General features: G+C 36.8%; 1 protein-coding gene across 3 annotated transcripts in view; it reads left to right on the forward strand.

Moving 5' to 3' along the window:
• Positions 1-17,528, forward strand: part of RORB (RAR related orphan receptor B) — a 140,214-nt gene extending 122,686 nt beyond the window's left edge. For all 3 annotated transcript variants that reach the window (XM_050329313.1, XM_050329315.1, XM_050329316.1), the window contains exons 6-10: positions 138-270; positions 2,036-2,143; positions 3,056-3,166; positions 7,495-7,607; positions 8,073-17,528. In XM_050329313.1, the coding sequence (XP_050185270.1) occupies positions 138-270; positions 2,036-2,143; positions 3,056-3,166; positions 7,495-7,607; positions 8,073-8,228 (621 nt within the window). In that variant the 3' untranslated portion in view covers positions 8,229-17,528. The remainder of the gene's footprint in view (positions 1-137; positions 271-2,035; positions 2,144-3,055; positions 3,167-7,494; positions 7,608-8,072) is intronic.
• The last annotated feature ends 960 nt before the right edge of the window (positions 17,529-18,488 follow it).

The raw sequence follows: 18,488 nt of genomic DNA on the forward strand, positions 1-18,488 counted from the left end.
GAGATACTGCTAGCTCTGCCTGAGAATGGGAAAGGAGTCTGGGGAGTTTTCCTGCCTGCAAGGCCACCTGAAGAACTTAATGCATTGATGTACCTGCTTGCTCACCGCTTTGCTTTTCATGTGTGTTTTCCCGGAAGACCAGAGAAGCTCTGTGGCAGCAGTGTGCCATTCAGATCACCCATGCTATCCAGTATGTGGTGGAGTTTGCAAAGCGCATAACAGGCTTCATGGAGCTCTGCCAGAATGACCAAATTCTCCTCCTTAAGTCAGGTGGGTAAACACCAGAGGCTTGGGACTGGTTTAGCACCCAGCACCCTAGAAATGTGCTCAGCTGTCTTGTTCTGCATATCATTTTAATTTTGAAGGAGCCCTAATTTAAATTTAAAGGGGCTCTGACATGTGCCTAACTCTCTTTCATTAACCCTTCTGTATTTTTCCACATTATTCATGTTACTGCTTTGCAATCCCCTTCCCTCTACAGTCGGTTGCAGTTATTAAGTGCATACATACACACAACCATTGCAAAAACTGCAGTCTCCAACCTGACGTGGTGGAAGGACCCTGCAAATTGAGCTGGTCCAATCAGTCATCTGCCACCCCATGAAATCACTCAGGCCTGCCTCTCTGGTCATCTCTAATCTTTTTAATGAGACTACAGAAATACCCTACAGCCTGTGCACAGGAGGGAAAATCCCTGCTGGTGCCAGTTGGTTTCAGAATAAATGAGAGCAGATTACAGCAGTGTGCTCCAGCCATGCTCTCTGTGCATGCTAGGTGTGCATAAGGGCAAGGGGGAAAAGGCTTTCCTTACTTGTCGAGGAACTTGATAATTTCTGACCTTCGGAAAAATCATGACAAGATTTATCATGACTGTGCAGTAACACTGCCAAACTCTGGAAAACGAAATGGCATGACCAAGTGAACCACAAGAACCGCAGCTGGTAATTAACTACATTTACCCTGTCATATCAGTTTCTTGCTCCTTTCAAATGTAAAAGGTAGGATACTGTGTGAGGCAGCTCATTAAAGCTTAAGTCTTCCTGTTTCAAGAGAGATCTCTTCCTTAAGGCTGAAAGCCCATGTTCAGTACTCTGTACACAAAAGACTGCAGCTCCGTGTGGGGCTAGACTCAGGTGGGCACAGGTGCAAAGGGAAGTGATACAGAGACCCTGGGAACACACAAGTAACCTTCTGGAAAAAGGGGGTTGTAGCACAAACTTTTAAATCTCGTATTAATTTTGAAAACTCTGTAGGTACCAGTGCACCCCTAAAAAACCTCCTTCCTTTGATTGGCAAAGCTGACAACACTATTGCACCTTCAGGAAAAGATACATTTGACTGTACTGTCAGAAAACACTATTAAGCTTCAACATCAGGTTTTATTTTCTGTTCTGCTGTTAACACTGAGTAGGAGAGTCAGGACTTCTCTCTCAAAAGCATGTTTGCAAGAGAATCCTCAGATTCAGAGTTCATTTTACATGACATTAGGATTTAGTTAAGACATGCTTAAAATTTTTCCTTTCGTTTTCGCAACTGCATATTTTTGCACTTAGGAAATGATATGCAAAGATAAAGAAAAAAAAAGTTAAAACTATTTTAGGGATGATCTTGACAGTGCCTTAAAAATGCTTTGTGATGATCTCCCTCTCTAGCCAAATTAAGCTGGGATTTTTATACACATTGAATGAAGATGCTTTTTGGTATTAAAAAAAGGTTTAATTGTTAAAAATATTTCAAAGTGAAATTATTTGCCCAGATCGAAACTCATATTTAGTCCTGGGGAATTCTTTTGCTGCAAAGGGGGAAAAAGTCAACTGAAAGAAAAGGTTAGACTGGACCAGAAATGACCCCTTTCTACATGCAAAGCAGACATAAATATTTTTTCTGTCATTCAGAGACATATAATCAAGATGTCTTCAAAGAGTGTCTATCCCTGCTGATAACTCATGTCTTCCTAAATATATTCCTGCCATTTCCTACACTCTAATATTAGGCAGTAATATATGCTTCCTTTGCTCTTTTTTCTGTCTGATAGGCTGCTTGGAAGTGGTTTTGGTGAGAATGTGCCGTGCCTTCAATCCACTCAACAATACTGTTCTGTTTGAAGGAAAGTATGGAGGAATGCAAATGTTTAAAGCTTTGGGTATGTTGCTCTTCTTCTTTTCAACCAGTTACATTGAGCCACATAGCGAGAGATTTCTCTTTATGAAAATAGTGACCCACAATGAAAATCTCCAGTAAATGTTGAATCCCCAAGCCTCAAAATGTCTAGTCTGGAACAGAAAACAAAAAAAGGTGAGTCCACTAGCTCTTAGCAGTGATAGGTATTTTTCTCTCATAAAAAAGAGCAGCATGAGGGTTTTTTCAAATGGATTTCTTTGCCGTCTGAAGTTTTGATAAAACATGAGTTTATGGCAGGAGCTGAGCTGTTTATCTTCACTGTTCAGTTATGCTTGATATATCAAATCACTCCTACTAATTGTGTCCTGCAGAAGGCAGGATGTATTTTGCCCATCCAATAGATATTATCAGAAATTTTTCATGACCAAAGTCAAAGATTTGAGATATTTCCTTCAAATGTAAATATCATATTTTTATACATTTTTCTTATTGTGTATCATACACAAAACACTCTGTATAAGATTAAAGCATTTATGAATGTGTATTGGTTGATTTATTTTGGTCTTTATGATCTTTTCATAAATTTTCATAAATATTTTTATTTATAATTAGTAAAATTATATACAGGAAAATTATCTAGTGCTGGTCTTTCATACCTCCTAAATTTAGTATCTATCTAGAAATAGCAATACTTTCCACATTGGGAAAATAGTGCTCTCTTCTAAGATGTCTGTGCAATTTTTGTACTTGCCCCTAATTCTTGATAATTTTTTGCTTCAATGTATGTTTTAGTGACATTTTCAGGTTAGGTGGAATTTTAGTAGTTTTTGAAAGGCAGACGTTCACTCAGAACTTTTGTCACAAAAACAATCCCTTTTTATGGCAGGTTAAAGAGCTAATTTCTAGCATTGATTTTGTCCTCTTTGGTCTGCAGGCTCTGATGATCTGGTAAATGAAGCGTTTGACTTTGCAAAGAATTTATGTTCCTTACAGCTGACTGAGGAGGAGATTGCCTTGTTTTCATCTGCTGTTCTGATATCACCAGGTAATTTTTCATTCCAAACACCACACTGCTTGTTTTTTCTCTTTGGCCACCTCTATTTCTACCTACTTAAACAGATGTTTAAGCTGTATTAACCAATGTTAAGCAATGTATTAAGCAATGGAAGAATACCTGAAATACCTCAAATACAACTCACTCTCTGTTTGGTAGGCATTAGGAATTACACATACTGGAAGTAGATCCGAGAGTGTGGGATAACAGACATGGAGCAGGATTGAGGGAAGAAGCAGTGCAGGCTGACATTCCTCCAGACCACATACAGAGAAACATGGTTCTCAAGGAGGTACATGTTTCTCCTAACTTTTCTGGGAACATAAACCTCACAGCCCAGAGCAGGTCATATAGCCCATAACTGTGATGGGCTTTTTCTGTGGGAATAAGAACATGAGCAGTAAAATCTATACAAGGTCCTGTCTGAATTAAATTCCAGGTGAGATGGTGTGATTATAGGTGCAACTTTATGCTCTTTCCATGTCTTCATATTGTAATTCTGCCCAGGCATGCATGCATTTAAGTGAGTGACGGCTGGCTGACTACAGAAAAGACTCGGAAGGTGGATCTAGTAGACAAGCTCACAGTTTACTGTGGGATTTTTAAGTATACCTCAGGGAATGTAGATACCCAGTTTCCTCCAAGGGTAACCTCTTGAAAAGCCTTACAAAAAAACTCACCATGAATTATTTCTCCAGTTTTTTCTGCTAAAAACTTCCTCTAGGTCACTTTGCCCTTTTGCACATCTGTGGTATAGATTATGATAGAATTAGACTAGCACAGATGGTGTCAACATGTTCATTCTCATCATTAATGACACCTACTGAAAGGACTCTACTCCTTTTTAGTTTGACTTTGAGCAGTTCTTCCCATCATCTGTGCAAAGGTGAAATAGTTGAGCTGGTGGCTCTTCATGGTGTTAGGCCAGGATATTGCAGAGATAAAACAATGACCATTTCCACCTCAAAAGTGTCCCAGCTGTGTGCAGGTATGAGAGTTGCCTGTCACTATCCCCCAGAGGTCCTGACTTCCTCTGGGAGAGCAGACTTGCAGTGTCATTGTGGTCCCTGCTCATCAGCCCTCCCTCAGTCTGAAAAGACACTGTGAGTGTGACAGAGAGATGTGCTTGCTCCTGGAAAACATCAGATGGACACAAAAATTCTGATTAATTTCTGTAGTACTACATCTGGCCCTTTAGTTTGGAAGCAAGAGGATACATGCAGTGTCTCCTATTCCTTTTTAAAAAGAGAAAAAAAGAAGCATAAGTGCTTGATTCATGCAGACTGCTTATTTCTCTAATCTGTGAGCATGTGTAACTTTAGTCATAAAACACACAGTAAGAAAAAGGCGGTGGGCTGCAGCAGCATATACATGAGTGAAAGCAATCTCTCTTCCATAAAAAGCAAATTTGGACTGAGTGGGAAGAAAGGGAAAATAGTCCAGATTGAGCTGACATTGAAATTTGCCATTTATTTCCTTACAAAAACGATAACAAAAAACAAACTAAATATTTCCTTCCACACTAGATGTTCTGCTTTCTTCACAATGAAGAGTTTCATTATGGAAATATCACAGAAGTACTTGCACCAGTCCTTCCATCAATTAATATAAGCTTACAAAGATTCCTCATGCATATTCAAGGGTTTTTTTCTACAGAAGTCACCACCCTGAAAGGTGGCTCTTGTGCCCTTGATCTCAGTGTTTGGGCAGTTTACAGAAAACGGAGTGGTTCCATAGTGAGTAAGGGACCTAAGAACATCCGCTAATAGATTTGCTAAGGTTGCAAGGTCCAGTGCCAGACCTATTTTCCATCTAATTCAGAGCACAAATCCAGATTTTCCAGTTTGGAGTATGTAACCACACTGCTTGAAGGTGATTCTTTAACTTGATTTCTGATTTCAGAAATTAAACATTGTAAGAGTCCATAAAGTTTGCAGAGGCATCTCTACCTGCAAACTTGTCAGAGCATAATTCTGACTTGCCATGTTCCTTCTTTCCATTTTAGTTTTTGAAAAAGCAGCTGTTATAAGCTTTCTACATCTTCTTTCCTACACTATTATCTAATCTAGTGGGCTGTGCACTCCTTAAAGATACACAAGTTCAACACTCAAAAGTATGTAACTGAAATGCTGCTTCCTTTATGGGTAGTCACTCATCTTTTGACTTTTTCCTGCATTATTGTGAATAAAGCTAGAGTTACCTGGGAAATTCCATCCAAATTTGCAGATGGTAGAAATCACATTTCAGGGGGTAGAAACCACATTTTGGGAGACAAACTTAACATGCATTATAAAAATTTTACCTGGCTCTTGCCATGAATTTAAGAACTCCTGTGTAATATACAGCATACTTCATGACAGGTGAGGGATTAAACCTGTCCTCTAACTGCCTCAATTTATTTTTAAGCTTATTTGTGTAACAGAAAGGTAAATACTTTAAGGATAGGCCTCTATGATAAATCTTTTTGGCTCTAGATTGCCACAATAGGCATTAATTTAATGCTGTTGAAAGACGTGTTTTTTCAATAGCATAAATTTTGGCACCTAACCTGTGAAGTCTAAATATTGCTCTGTGCTTATTGTGTAGACAGTGCACGTGCTCTCAGTTAATTCTGTTTCTATGGCCACTGATGGCACAGGATCCATTTGCTGCAGCATGATCTTCTAAGCTTTGCATAAAGATTATTTTCTTTTCTCAATCATCTGTTAAGTAGCTGAGGTTTAGAATCATAGAATCATAGAATTAACTGGGTTGGAAGAGACCTTCGAGGTCATCAAGTCCGACCCTTGATCCAACCCCACTGTCATTACTAGATCATGGCAGCACTCAGTGCCACATCCAGCCTCATCTTAAAAACCTCCAGGAACGGTGAATCCACCACCTCTCTGGGCAGGCCATTCCAATACCTGATCACTCTCTCTGTAAAGAACTTCTTTCTAATATCCAACCTAAAACTCCCCTGGCAGAGCTTAAGCCTGTGCCCTCTTGTCCTACTGCTGATTGCCTGGGAGAAGAGACCGACCTCCACCTGGCTACAACCTCCTCTCAGGGAGCTGTAGAGAGTGATGAGGTCACCCCTGAGCCTCCTCTTCTCCAGACTAAACAACCCCAACTTTAGTTTTGTCTCTTTTCACAGTATTTGACAGTGAACACTTTTCATATACCCCTCTCCACAGAGAGTCAGACAAATGACAGAATTGTATTCCTCCTGGGATGAAATGCTGCTTGGCTCCAGCCTATGTGGCATCTGTGCTCACTGAAGCAGTTGACTTGTATAGTTTCTATGGGTTATTTTAGTGATGGGGATTGTGTGTGAAAGAACTATAAAAGTAAAAGGACTTGTTTCCTGTACTTTTCAATTTGCACATGAAGATTCATGCCCTGTGATAAAATAAAGTTTTGTATTTCCTATTTGAAAGTTAAAATCTATACCCAAGAATTGGTCTGGATTGAGGGACAAAGAAACAAATTTGTAGCGTGGAAAAACAGAAAGTTCAGTAGTGCTGCAAGCAAACTGTATTAATCGTTTTGGACTGTCTTGTGGTCTACTACTTCACTTTATGTTTTTCTCCAAAAGCTATGACTTGTGAGAATATAGATCTCAAGGACAACCTCCTGAACTTGGGCTTTGAGTTCAGTAGAAGCCATATGGGTTTTAAACATCTGTATCTGTAACTGTAATTCTCCCAAATACTCTTCTATTTTGTGTTGTTTAAAAGAGGTGTATTTTTAAATAATGAGAAATGTGCACTTCAAGACATTCAACAACTCATAAATCTTTTGAATTATTAAAGAAATTCTTTTGAAGGAAGCCATGTAGAATGTATGTAGAATATATTTGGTCTCAAAATTTTAGCCTAGTAAATGATGAGATATATTTTATTTAAATAATTGTATTCTCTTATTTTCAAAGAACTGTTTTGATCAATGCTTATTATTTATGTATTAAGACACTGAGACAACATGACATGTTTATCACCTAGTCAGTATAAAATTAGAAGAACACTGATTGTACCAAGAGAGAATAATAAAATTGTTGGGCCGTGTTTCATTTCTATTCCCATCTTTATACCTAACATCCTGTTAGATGCAGAGCCAACATTATGTTCCTGTATGTTTTGTATACGTTAGTTAAACACTCAGGTGATCCTTTAATGTGTCAAAACACTTTGCCTCTGAAACCATGTCTTCATTACCCTGCAGTCCTTCCTCGTGAGAATTATGATTGCTGTGAATGCTTACCAGCGTGGCACACTGTGTGCACCATGAGCATACCTCACATCTGCACATCCTTTACCTCTTGTTTTCCTTTATCTCAGATCGAGCCTGGTTAATAGAGCCAAGGAAAGTCCAGAAGCTTCAGGAAAAGATTTACTTTGCACTTCAACATGTGATCCAGAAGAACCACCTTGATGAGGAAACACTGACAAAGGTAAGTTATTAAAACAAAACACTGAGCACTCCTCAATTATGACTCTTTTCTTTTTGTAGCCATTTCTACATGTGCTGCCACATTAACATAAGATAAACGTAGCACAATATGTGCTAGCAGTGCTTAGGAGAAGATAGGCTTGTTTGATGGTTGTCCGTCTTTCCTCTTACTCCATTTTTTATTCAAAATGTTAGTCATTTTAATTGATACCCTATCAAGAATGAGACTGCTTTAAAAAAATAACCCTCCTTCTAAATGCATTTTTAGCACTTGGCTAAAACTTCTGGGACAATTGTTTTTAGGCTTTTATGATAAGAAAAATGTCTTGTCTTTTGGATGGAGCTTAGAGTATTTTATTCAGTTACTCAGCAAGATGCTAACAGTTCATTTTGGAAACTGTAATTTATACAAAATTTGCTTCTTTCCTCTTCCTTTTTTTTTTTTTTTTATTTTAATGTCTCACAGTTAATAGCCAAGATACCAACAATTACTGCACTTTGCAACTTGCACGGAGAGAAACTACAGGTATTTAAGCAATCTCATCCAGACATAGTGAACACACTGTTTCCTCCATTATACAAGGAGCTTTTCAATCCAGACTCAACCACTGGCTGCAAGTGAAGGGGATAATAGAATTTTCACGTAGTCATGGAATGCATCACTGTTCAGACAAAAAGAAATGTTTTCATGAAGAACTTATTAAAAATGTCACTACTGCAACACTAGGAATGTCCTGCACTTAATAGAATTATTTTTCACCGCTACAGTTTGAAGAATGTAAATATGCAACTCTGAGTGGGGATGTAATTTTTCTCTCTCTCTTTTTTTTTTTCTTTTTTTTTTTTTTTTGACTGACAATGAAGATACAAATATAGGACACTGTGTGTTACCTTTTTTTTAATTTACTTTTATTGGGGGATGTTTTGGGAGACAGCTGTTCCTAGAATTTTATTGTAGATATACATGAGAATAGAGCAGTACTTTGCAGTATTACTCTTGCTGTTTATTGTTCAAATATTATTTAAGGAAATTCCACTTATTAGATTGCCTAGTTCTATGTTTTTAGATAGTTTAATGCATGTGGAAATTTGTAACTGTCTTGGAAATTATGGTGCATATATGGAATACACACATATATATATGTGCTATATACTTATATATATCTATATGAATATATAGATATATATATATATGGAGGTATTATATGCATACATGCTGTAGCTTAAAAATCACATGCCTACATTTAAAGGATGCTCAGCCCAGCTGTAATGTATTTCTTAATCTCCAAGTAATGTATTAGATTTATTTTGGGCAATCAAGATTTGCTTTGCCAGTCAAGAGTTAAATTATCAGTTGCCAGTGTGTAATGACAGGATCACTTCTGAGATATGTATAATGTAGTGCATGTGTACTGTATGTAAATCAAACATCAGGAATGTAACAATGGTGCAAAAGCCTTGTCTGGATGATTATACTGGAGAAAGGAATAGTTGGGTTTTTTCTATTTTCTCACTGTTGCAGGGATAGAGCATATATAAAAGTGAACATAGGACCTGATGTTAGTAAAGTGTCTGGAGTAAAAATGTAGACTATCTCATATGTACATTTTTCTGATTCCACACATTTTATTTTATATATATTGCTTTGAAAAGTAGTTTCAAGTCTTGGTTTGTTTTTTGCTGAACTCATTAGAAAGATAGGTACTAAGCTCAGTGAAAACCACAGCAAGCCTAAAATATGGCTCTGAAGAGTAGTGGCAGAGGGAGAAAGGGAGGGAAGGAGGAGGAAAGTCCAAGTGGGCAAAGACCATGGTTACAAAGGCCATATAACTATCACTGTTTCTGACAGTCATCATCTAGATGGGACTGATAGTTTCCATTACACACATACATCTATGTATGTTTGAAACACATGCATATATGTATGTATATATCTATATGTATGTAACTGTATATATATATGCATATAAGGGTTTATTTTAGGTGCATTTCAGGAGGAGAGCAAAGCAATGGGGCTTTCTTTTTGCCTCTGAATGGACTGTATGTGCATTTGATTACAAAACCAAAGGCAAACACAGAGGGGAGTGGAAGGCTGCCACGGACTTAATCTTGTGGATTAATTAAATTAATTAGCAGTCATGATTCATATATCTGAAGTCTGACAGTGATATAAAACACAGACTTTTTAGCTATAGAAGACGGATTCAGTTTCTGCTACAGCTCTCTTTACCACCCCTTTTGCCCATTGTGAACTTTTCCAGAGAAGTATCCTCCTGGGATGCCAACTGAGGGTGTAGAGCACAAATAAGAAGAAGCAGGCAGTAAAGAAGAAAGGAAGTGAAGCCAAGATCACAAGCAGATACCTTTCTTTATTTCAAAACACAGAGGCCAGTACAATCTGAGACAAGGCAAGGCGAAGCATGTTGGCAGGGAGGCCACAGGACCCACCCTCTGCCCAAGCTCTCAGCAGGGCAGTGTCACAGGCAGCCCCTGGGATACAGGTGGGCCCTAGGGTGCGTGCAGAAACTTGGTTTGTTGCAGCGATAACTTACAACTTGCACAGCTCTGGTCTCAATCTTCTTTTTTCTGCATGAGCAAGTAATTCACTGGCTATTCCAAGTATTTCATGGACTTTTCCCTTGACTTTCATCAGTCAGTTTGCAAGTTTGCATACAGGTATCATGGCAGAATCGAGTGTAGACAAGATCACAGTTTGTTTGTTCTATTCTGGCAATGTTAGGACAGGTACCAGAGTGGTTACAAACTCTCAGCTAATAAATGTCTCTCTGTAGGTCCATTACAAAGTGTTGTCCATTAGAAAAAGTGTGTACAGCAGATTTAGTTGTGCTGAGAATTTTGTTGAAAATATGACATTCTCTTCAAAATTACTTAAGCCTATAGAATAGCAATTACTAAAATATCTTTTTTTCACTCTAAATTCAGAGCACATTTCTCTAGTGATCACGTTAAAATGTCTTCAATTAACATAATGAAGCATTGCTCTTGATGCTTTTTTATACCACTTTAAGACTGACATTCCTTTATAAGGTGATTTATCTGTTTGCAGCCCCTTTTGCATGGCAAATCCATGAAAAGACCAGAATTCCACTTATTTGTAATATCAAAAAACTTAATTAACTATGTCTGTCTACTGTTTGCGTGGATTTGTTTGGGAAAAAAATTAGTCAAACTGAACTCTAGAAGTGCTCAGTTTTAACTGCAGGGAACTCATGTTTTCCTTGTCTTTTCCAACACAAGAACACACACATATATATTTGTTTGAAATATATTTTAAATCTATTTTCAGTATATCAAAAGTAACACATTTAATCAACCCATAGAAATACAGAATAAATTAATAAATACTACTGTTCATAGTGATGACTAATAAAGAGGTTTGTCATGTTTAGAGTCCTCCACAATTGCATTTTACATTTTGAAAATGTTTTGTTCTTTTCAAATTAGCTAATTGTTCCTTGTGATTTTGAATTATTTCTTAGTCAAGATAATCAAATGGAGATTACCAGTGTAAAAGACATTATTTAATCATTATCTGTAGGGCTTTTAATCCTTAAAGCACTGTTGTTAAATCACTGCAGCCTCATGACCTTTTCAATCAGTTATGACTACAGCCACATTTTAAAGATGTGGAAATTAAAGAAGAAAAGTTAAACGACTTGTTAGAGACCACAGAGATAGCAATATTCAGTTCAGGAATAAAAATGGATTCTTGCCTTTTGACCTAAAAATACTAAAATACTAGCATACAAAATCTTCATTGCCATTCAAACAATTACAAATATTGCCAACTAACTTTTTTACCCTCAAGTAAGGTTAATTATCAGCACCTTGCTCTGGTGTTGTTACTATTTTTACAGTATTTGAGCAAATAGCATTATTGTTTATTTGGAAAGTGAAAATTCATTTTCAAACATTATTTATTTGTGGTAACTGTACTGTAACTATATTTTATTTCATTTATATGAAATTATATTCATTTCAATTATATTTTATTTCATTTTCTCTGATTTGGGATTGGCCATGTAGCTATAGTACCTCTTTTGCCCTTCATTGATGGAGTATAGAACAACAAATAACAATCACATGCTACAGGCTGGATTTTTGGGATTGGTTTTGATATATAGTCATTTACACTTGAAATTTCAAGTTCTTGATACTGGATTTCACATGTGCAAGTTATCCATAGACTTTAAATAATAAAATGGCATGAATTCTAGTAAATAACTTCATAAGTCACTCACAAAATCATTATAGAAAATATTAGTTCTTGATTTTAGTTTGTTTTGGCTTTCATTAGTCCACAGTAATGCCTGAAGCTCTTCAATTAAATCTCTGAAATTAGAGTTTGTCACATCTTGTTTCTGTGGTTATGTTTGTTAATTTTTTTTAATGACAAGCTTTTCAAATGACAGATTTTTAAATGATTGATTAACCTGAAACCTATAAAAAAAAAGATATTTAAAACATAATACGGAAGCTACTACTTCTACAATTGCTGTCCGATAGTTGAACCATATTGATCAAAATTATTCTTGGCATTGAGGAAGCAGATGTAGGCTCTCAATTATACTACCACAAAGACTTTATCTTGGTGTAAATACCACTCTTGCCTGCTCTTTGTTTAAAGAATTACAAGATTCATATTTCCTTCTAATGGAGAGATTGCTTTAGCAATTGCTAGAAAAGAAACATGGCAGTAGAAGGCACTTCAGTTGAGCAAACTTATTTCCGAAAGCAGTATACGTTTTTTGGTTGACTTGTAATAGGCAGCGTTTAGGAATTTCTTCTGCAAGTTGTCAGATTCCCTTAGCTCTAACTAGAGTCACTTGAAAACTGAGGCATGTCAACACCACACCGAAGGTGTTCAATCCATCACAAGGTCAGACGTCCCTAGCCTTAAGAGGTCTCTTATGAGTTTTGTGGAACAGAAGGCAGATGTTATTCTCATACTTGTATTAGAATGTTTTGACTTCATGCTTCCTGTTCTTCTTTTCAGCGCAGTTTATTTTTTCTATTACGCCTTGGGTACCAATGCTGTTTCAATACCTATGCCAGGTTTTGGTGCTGCAGATGGAGCAGCTGCCAGACCTGCCTGTGAAGATGAGCTTTATTATGTGATTTTCTTTGTTCAGTTTCATGGTGGCGGCTTTCACTCATATATGTTTCCCTTTGGGATAGTTTGCAGGGATTTCTGATATATAACTTCTACTCAAAGAGGGTGCAAAACTGCTCCTCTGTGCTAGCCTCTTGGTCTCCCACCACCAGGCTGTGGGAACTTCTCCAAGGCTGCAGCAATCTCAGAAATTGGTCAGGCAGCTTGGCTAGAGATGTGCAGTTGATGGCTCCTATTCCTGTTGACTTTTCCACCTCTCTGAAGCTGTACTTCAAAGGTAATTGGAAAGATGTTCAGGTGCCCCCACTCCTCTTCCCCTCTGACTCTTCATTGATTGTGCTGTTTCTAGAAGAGTCAAGGTCCAACCTGGAAGGTGGTTCTTAGTTTCAGAGTCATTGTCTGTTGGGCATCCCAGGAATATAGCACTTGGCAATAAGATCAAACTGAAACATTGAAGTTGATGTTTTTGTCCAGATTCATTATGTTTAAGCACATACGAAGTGGGAACCTGAGACAGAACAGTTTGCTTTTCCCTAGCCATAACAGAGTAGTGTATTTATACCCACCAGCCTGTTCCAACCCTTTCTGCCTCCACTTTAGAAACTAACTCCTGTCTCTGACATCCATTAGGAACGGTGTGTTGGAGACCCCCTCCTCTTCTTTACTTTTTAAGTTTCACACTTAAATGTAATTGTAATGACAATCACTGCTTGATGCAAATGTTGCACTCTATGCCACTCAGGGATATTTCATTACTAAAATAGCTATATATATATAACAGAATAAGGAAGAGAATGTTAAAGGCTTTGGAGAGCATGGGTTGAGCTGCCCAAGTAAACATGACCCAGACAAGGCTTTCAAGCCAGTGATTTAAAGTAACATTGGTATAAACTGAATTCATTGTCAGCATTTCCTCAGCTTGTTCTCACTTCACTCATTTCACAGAAAACAGAGTCCTCCAAAACCTTTCCAAACGGTCCTTTTGGAAACAAAATGTAAGTGAGCTTTGTACAAGTTACTGAATTTAGACAACTGACAAAAGAAAGTGCAGTTTAAAAGTACTGAGTTTATGTACATTAACGTGAGCTTATACTCAAAATTGCTGCGGGCATGTAAGAAGAAAGGTTAAGACATGGAATAAGTGTTAGTTTGTCAGCAATGATAGGAACACTGACCTATGATATGGAAAAATAACTATAAAGAACAAGTAGGTATGAACAAGTGGCTAACAGCTACAGTTTTCTCTCAGGGATGCACAGAATCATAGCTAGCCTAGGACCCTGTAGCAATGCTGCTTCATAGTACGACCAGTCCCTTTCTCAACTCAAGAGAACATTATCCGATTTTATACTGTGCTAGTGAACTTCCTAAAATTTTGGAATGTGCATATCCCTAGCTTTACACCACATGTTTTCTATATATCTGTCATTACAAGGACACACACAGAAAGATAAATTGCAGTCAACTATATTGCCAGTCATTAAGTTAATTTCTTGTCTTCACCCAAGAGGTTGCCATTAGCTCTGAGCATTGCTCCTATTATCACAGTGAGTATGTATGTTTTTTTATTCACTCCATCCTCCTACAACTAGAGGACAGATGGACAACTTCAAGAGGTGGAGTGGCCAGCATCCCTCTGCATCAAGGTTTTCACAATCATAGTCTTTGCCAACTGTTCCATTGCAATTTATATTTTAATCCTTCAGGTTGTTGCGAGCCATGGCCAAGTGACTGAAATTCTTGTTAGCATGATTCCTTCCCATTAAAAAGGACAATCTTCTGGCCAGAGGATCTTGCCTTTCTTTCCTTTTCCTTTTACTCCTAGCTCCTAGTGAATGAGGCCTTGAGTGATAAATATTCATCTTTGCGCTTTCTCGAAGTTGATCTGTACCTGCAACCTGCAAGGGAGGCTCCACACAAGTGGTAGGAAGCAGACTCCTTCATTCTTTTCCTTCATGTCCTTACTTAGCTGTGTTGTCCCTGCATGCATTGTCCCTGAAAGACTGTATGACAATGAGCCTGACACCCCAGTACTTTATCATCCCAGAAGTGGTTTGGAGCTATAAAAGCCACTTGTGTATGCAGTCTGCAGACAAAAGTCATTGTGAAGAGACCTAAGATTTCTACAGTGGTAGCTCACAGATAAGTAACTCTCCTTAAAAGGCAGCCTGAATGTCCAGTGACATGGTGGTTGTGTCAGTGTCCTCCAAGTGATCCTTGCATTTCATTTGTGTTGAGAGAATAAGGCAATGAACAAAATGCTCTGGGAAAGGAGAGATATTTCCTGGGTGTTACTGCAGGCGGCGAGGATAATGCTGCTCATAGTGAGTTCAGTAACACGATGTACTACATTTACATATTTTCATCATTCTTACAATTCAATCACACCATACTGGGAGAGTGAAAGAAAACGTCATTGGATATAGCAGCAATAAGTAAATTATAAGTGTTTCTTTGTAACTGTACTTGCAGAAATTGTTTGCTTTGCACGTGGTCTTCTGGACAATAACATAAAGAAAAAGTTTCATCTAATGTAGATATCACAGTGGTTTTGCATATTTGTTGAATTTGTTGGCTATAGCTGCTAATTTATAAATGAAGATACTGCTGTTGAAAAAATTGTTTGTGCTTCAAGAAAATGCTGAGGCCTACGTTTATAACTATACACTGGCAGCAGTAAAGTATGTTAAATTAAGACTGTCTGGAGAAAATTTAAAAAATGGCTCCTAGTTTTCTATATTATGAACATGTTGACCGCTTATTTGGGCAACAAGAATGAAACTGCATTGAAAAACAAACAAGGGTGGATGGTTAACCACCAAGAACAGGAAAGAACAGGCTTTACCTTGAAGACTGTTCCAGATAAAACCAGCTTATTTAAAAAAAAAAAAAAAATAAAAAATAAGGCACTTAAACTTGTCTTGATTAGACACACAGCTTAATAAGTCAAAGTAACTACATTAGGCTGTTGACTTTGGGGATTCAGATTCAGATGCACTACATTTGTGGGTTTTTTAATGTGTCGCTTCAATGTCAGAATCAGGCAAAAAAGGTGTTTTGTTGTTAGTGAGATATGCTACTAATCAGTTAACCCTACCGAGTGTGGACTACACATTCTCATGCAGTATATGGGGATTTATTCGTGCACTTATTTTTAAAAAGCCACTGAGTAGCATAGCTAGTGAACTAGCCATGATAGTCCTTGCCTCTCGCGTGACTGCAATGTGACCTCTAGCGCGCTATGGGGAGCGGCTCTGTGATTGTACTTGTGGCAACAAATAAAGCACAACTGAACTGTAAGCCGATATTAACACTCAGATAAATCAAATGCATTGGGTATTTTGAGATTTATGCTAATCGCTGTGAGATAATTCCCATGTTAAACTAATTACTCTGGTTGTAATGAATGGGCGATACAAATAATATAGGAACCAGAATAGCAACAAAATCCCTTATTTTACAGCTGCACTCTCTGCCTCATCTGATTAACACTAAAGAAGTTACTTAAAAACTAAACAAACAAAACAAGAAGAAAGAAACCTGATTATGTATTGTAGAAATGTAGAAGACAAATAAAATATTTTTTCAAATGTAATTACTTTTAATATATGCTTGTGGAAGGTCTGATTTTATGTATGCTGTCTCTGTAATTTTTTGCTGTAAATAACTTGGGACAGTGAATACACTGATTTTTCTATGTCTCTGTTTAAGCATAAGACTTTGTAATGTGTTTTTTTTTAAAGAGGAAAAACAACAAAGAACAAATTATGTACTTGCTTCCTTTAAGTGTAATGTACTCTTCAGTTTTTATGGAAACTGATTGTAATAGATAAAGCCTTTTGACCAGCTGTTGATATTTAGTGTATGCTTCTGTTTGTAATTGGGGAAAAAAAATATATGGGACCGTCAATGAAACATGATCTCAGTGAGTCTGTACAGTGAGTATTGTAATAATTCCTGCAGACTGCATTTGACTAATATGGTTTGAAGACAAGTTGCTCAAGCAAATAATGCTTCCTTACAGCATATGGATTTATGAATCCTTCTAGTATGAATTATATTAATAGAAACATTTCTTTCTTTCCAATAGGCAAAATATTTTTGTATATCTTTAATTTCTGATACAAATTTGAGGTCAGGTCACTCATTAGCTGTAATCTGAAGCCATAACTGATCTTCACCAAATGCACATTTTAAAGATCATAATGGAAAAAAGAAATTATGTCCAGTTTATCAACAGCTATAATACAGGCAGGAGCATAAATAACAAGCAAAGTATTTGGATGCTTTTTTGTCATCCAAATATGACTTTAATGGCTAGTATTTTGTGATTACCAATTTATAAAAAAAAAAATAAAAGCATAATTAAGATAGATATTTAGATTTAAATGAAGCTTTCTAATATTTTTTAAATATCCCTGAAAATGCTTCCTCGCTTTTAGGATTAAGAGAATAAATGATTTTTCATATACTTCCCACTTTCAAATATCTAATGTTTTTATCCTATTTCCAGTTCATTTTGTTAGAGTGAAGTGAGATGTTAAGACCCAGGATCCAAGCCCTGAACTATTTGGTGCTTGGCTGTAGCTATAATGTTGTAAATCAATTTAATTTGAATTTTAGGGATATGTTGTTTTCTACTTGGTAAGCATGTTTACCACTGTTGGTAACACACAGGAGTTGCATTGCCTGTCAAGAAGTATGATAATAAACAATCTAATAAAATATTAATAACATCAAAATTAACCACTCTCAAAAGACAAATAAAAATTCCTTTTTAAAATCAAATGCCTCATAGAGTCAACAATGATTTTTTTTTTTTAATGTTTAATTGTGTAATAACTATAATGTATCTTAACTGGCTTGTAGATGCAAAAAGCAAAACTGCAAATGAATCATGACGTACTGGGTAAAAATCTGGCTCCACTGAAACCAGCAATTTCACTGATTTCAACATAGCCAGGAGTTCATCTGGCATTTCTACATCTGCAATTTTCTTCTGATCTTTCTCCCTTGTTTAATATAACTGACCTAATTTATATGTATGTGAGTAAAAAGACAGCCTGATTCATTCAGAAAGTGGCCATTAAGGGTTTTATTTTTTAGCATGAGTTTTATAGGACCAGCATCCCTGTCAAATGCAAAGGTTTGATATTAATTTAGAATGTAATAGATTTTTGGTTTATGTCCTGTAAATTATTAGTTCAGCACTGTTAGCATTTCACAATAATGCACACATGATTTTTGAATGTTTTCTGTAAATGACAATCAATGTTGCTGAAATTCCTTTTTTTAATGCAAAATTTAAAAAAAAAACTATTAAGAAAATAAATTATGTTGTGGGCTTTTTAGGTTGGCTTTTTTTCTGTCCATTTAAACAACCTGTATCTGTCAGGAAAAGGTACAATGTGTGCATTTCCAGAAAAGAAAAAACCTTAACATCATGTGTCCCTGCCTACAGCAGGGAGATTGGAGCCTGCTGATCTTCAAGATCCCCTTCCAACCCTAAACATTCTATGATTCTATGATCAGGAGCCCATATTTATTTTCAGGTTGTCTCTTAATGAAAGAGTTAGATATATAGCATGTTGCTACATCAGCTGACACCAAAATTGGCTCTGCTTTGCAATTTAAATTAGAACTATGCCTTTTGAATATAGAAATTGCTATACTTCATTTATTTCTCTATTTATTTGGGGGAAAGCCTCAGCTCTTAGAAAAGCAAAACAACACAAGAAACAATTGTAT

This window comes from Myiozetetes cayanensis, unplaced genomic scaffold (assembly GCF_022539395.1).
Source record: "Myiozetetes cayanensis isolate MyiCay16 unplaced genomic scaffold, myiCay2020 scf4, whole genome shotgun sequence".
Lineage (NCBI taxonomy): Eukaryota > Metazoa > Chordata > Aves > Passeriformes > Tyrannidae > Myiozetetes > Myiozetetes cayanensis.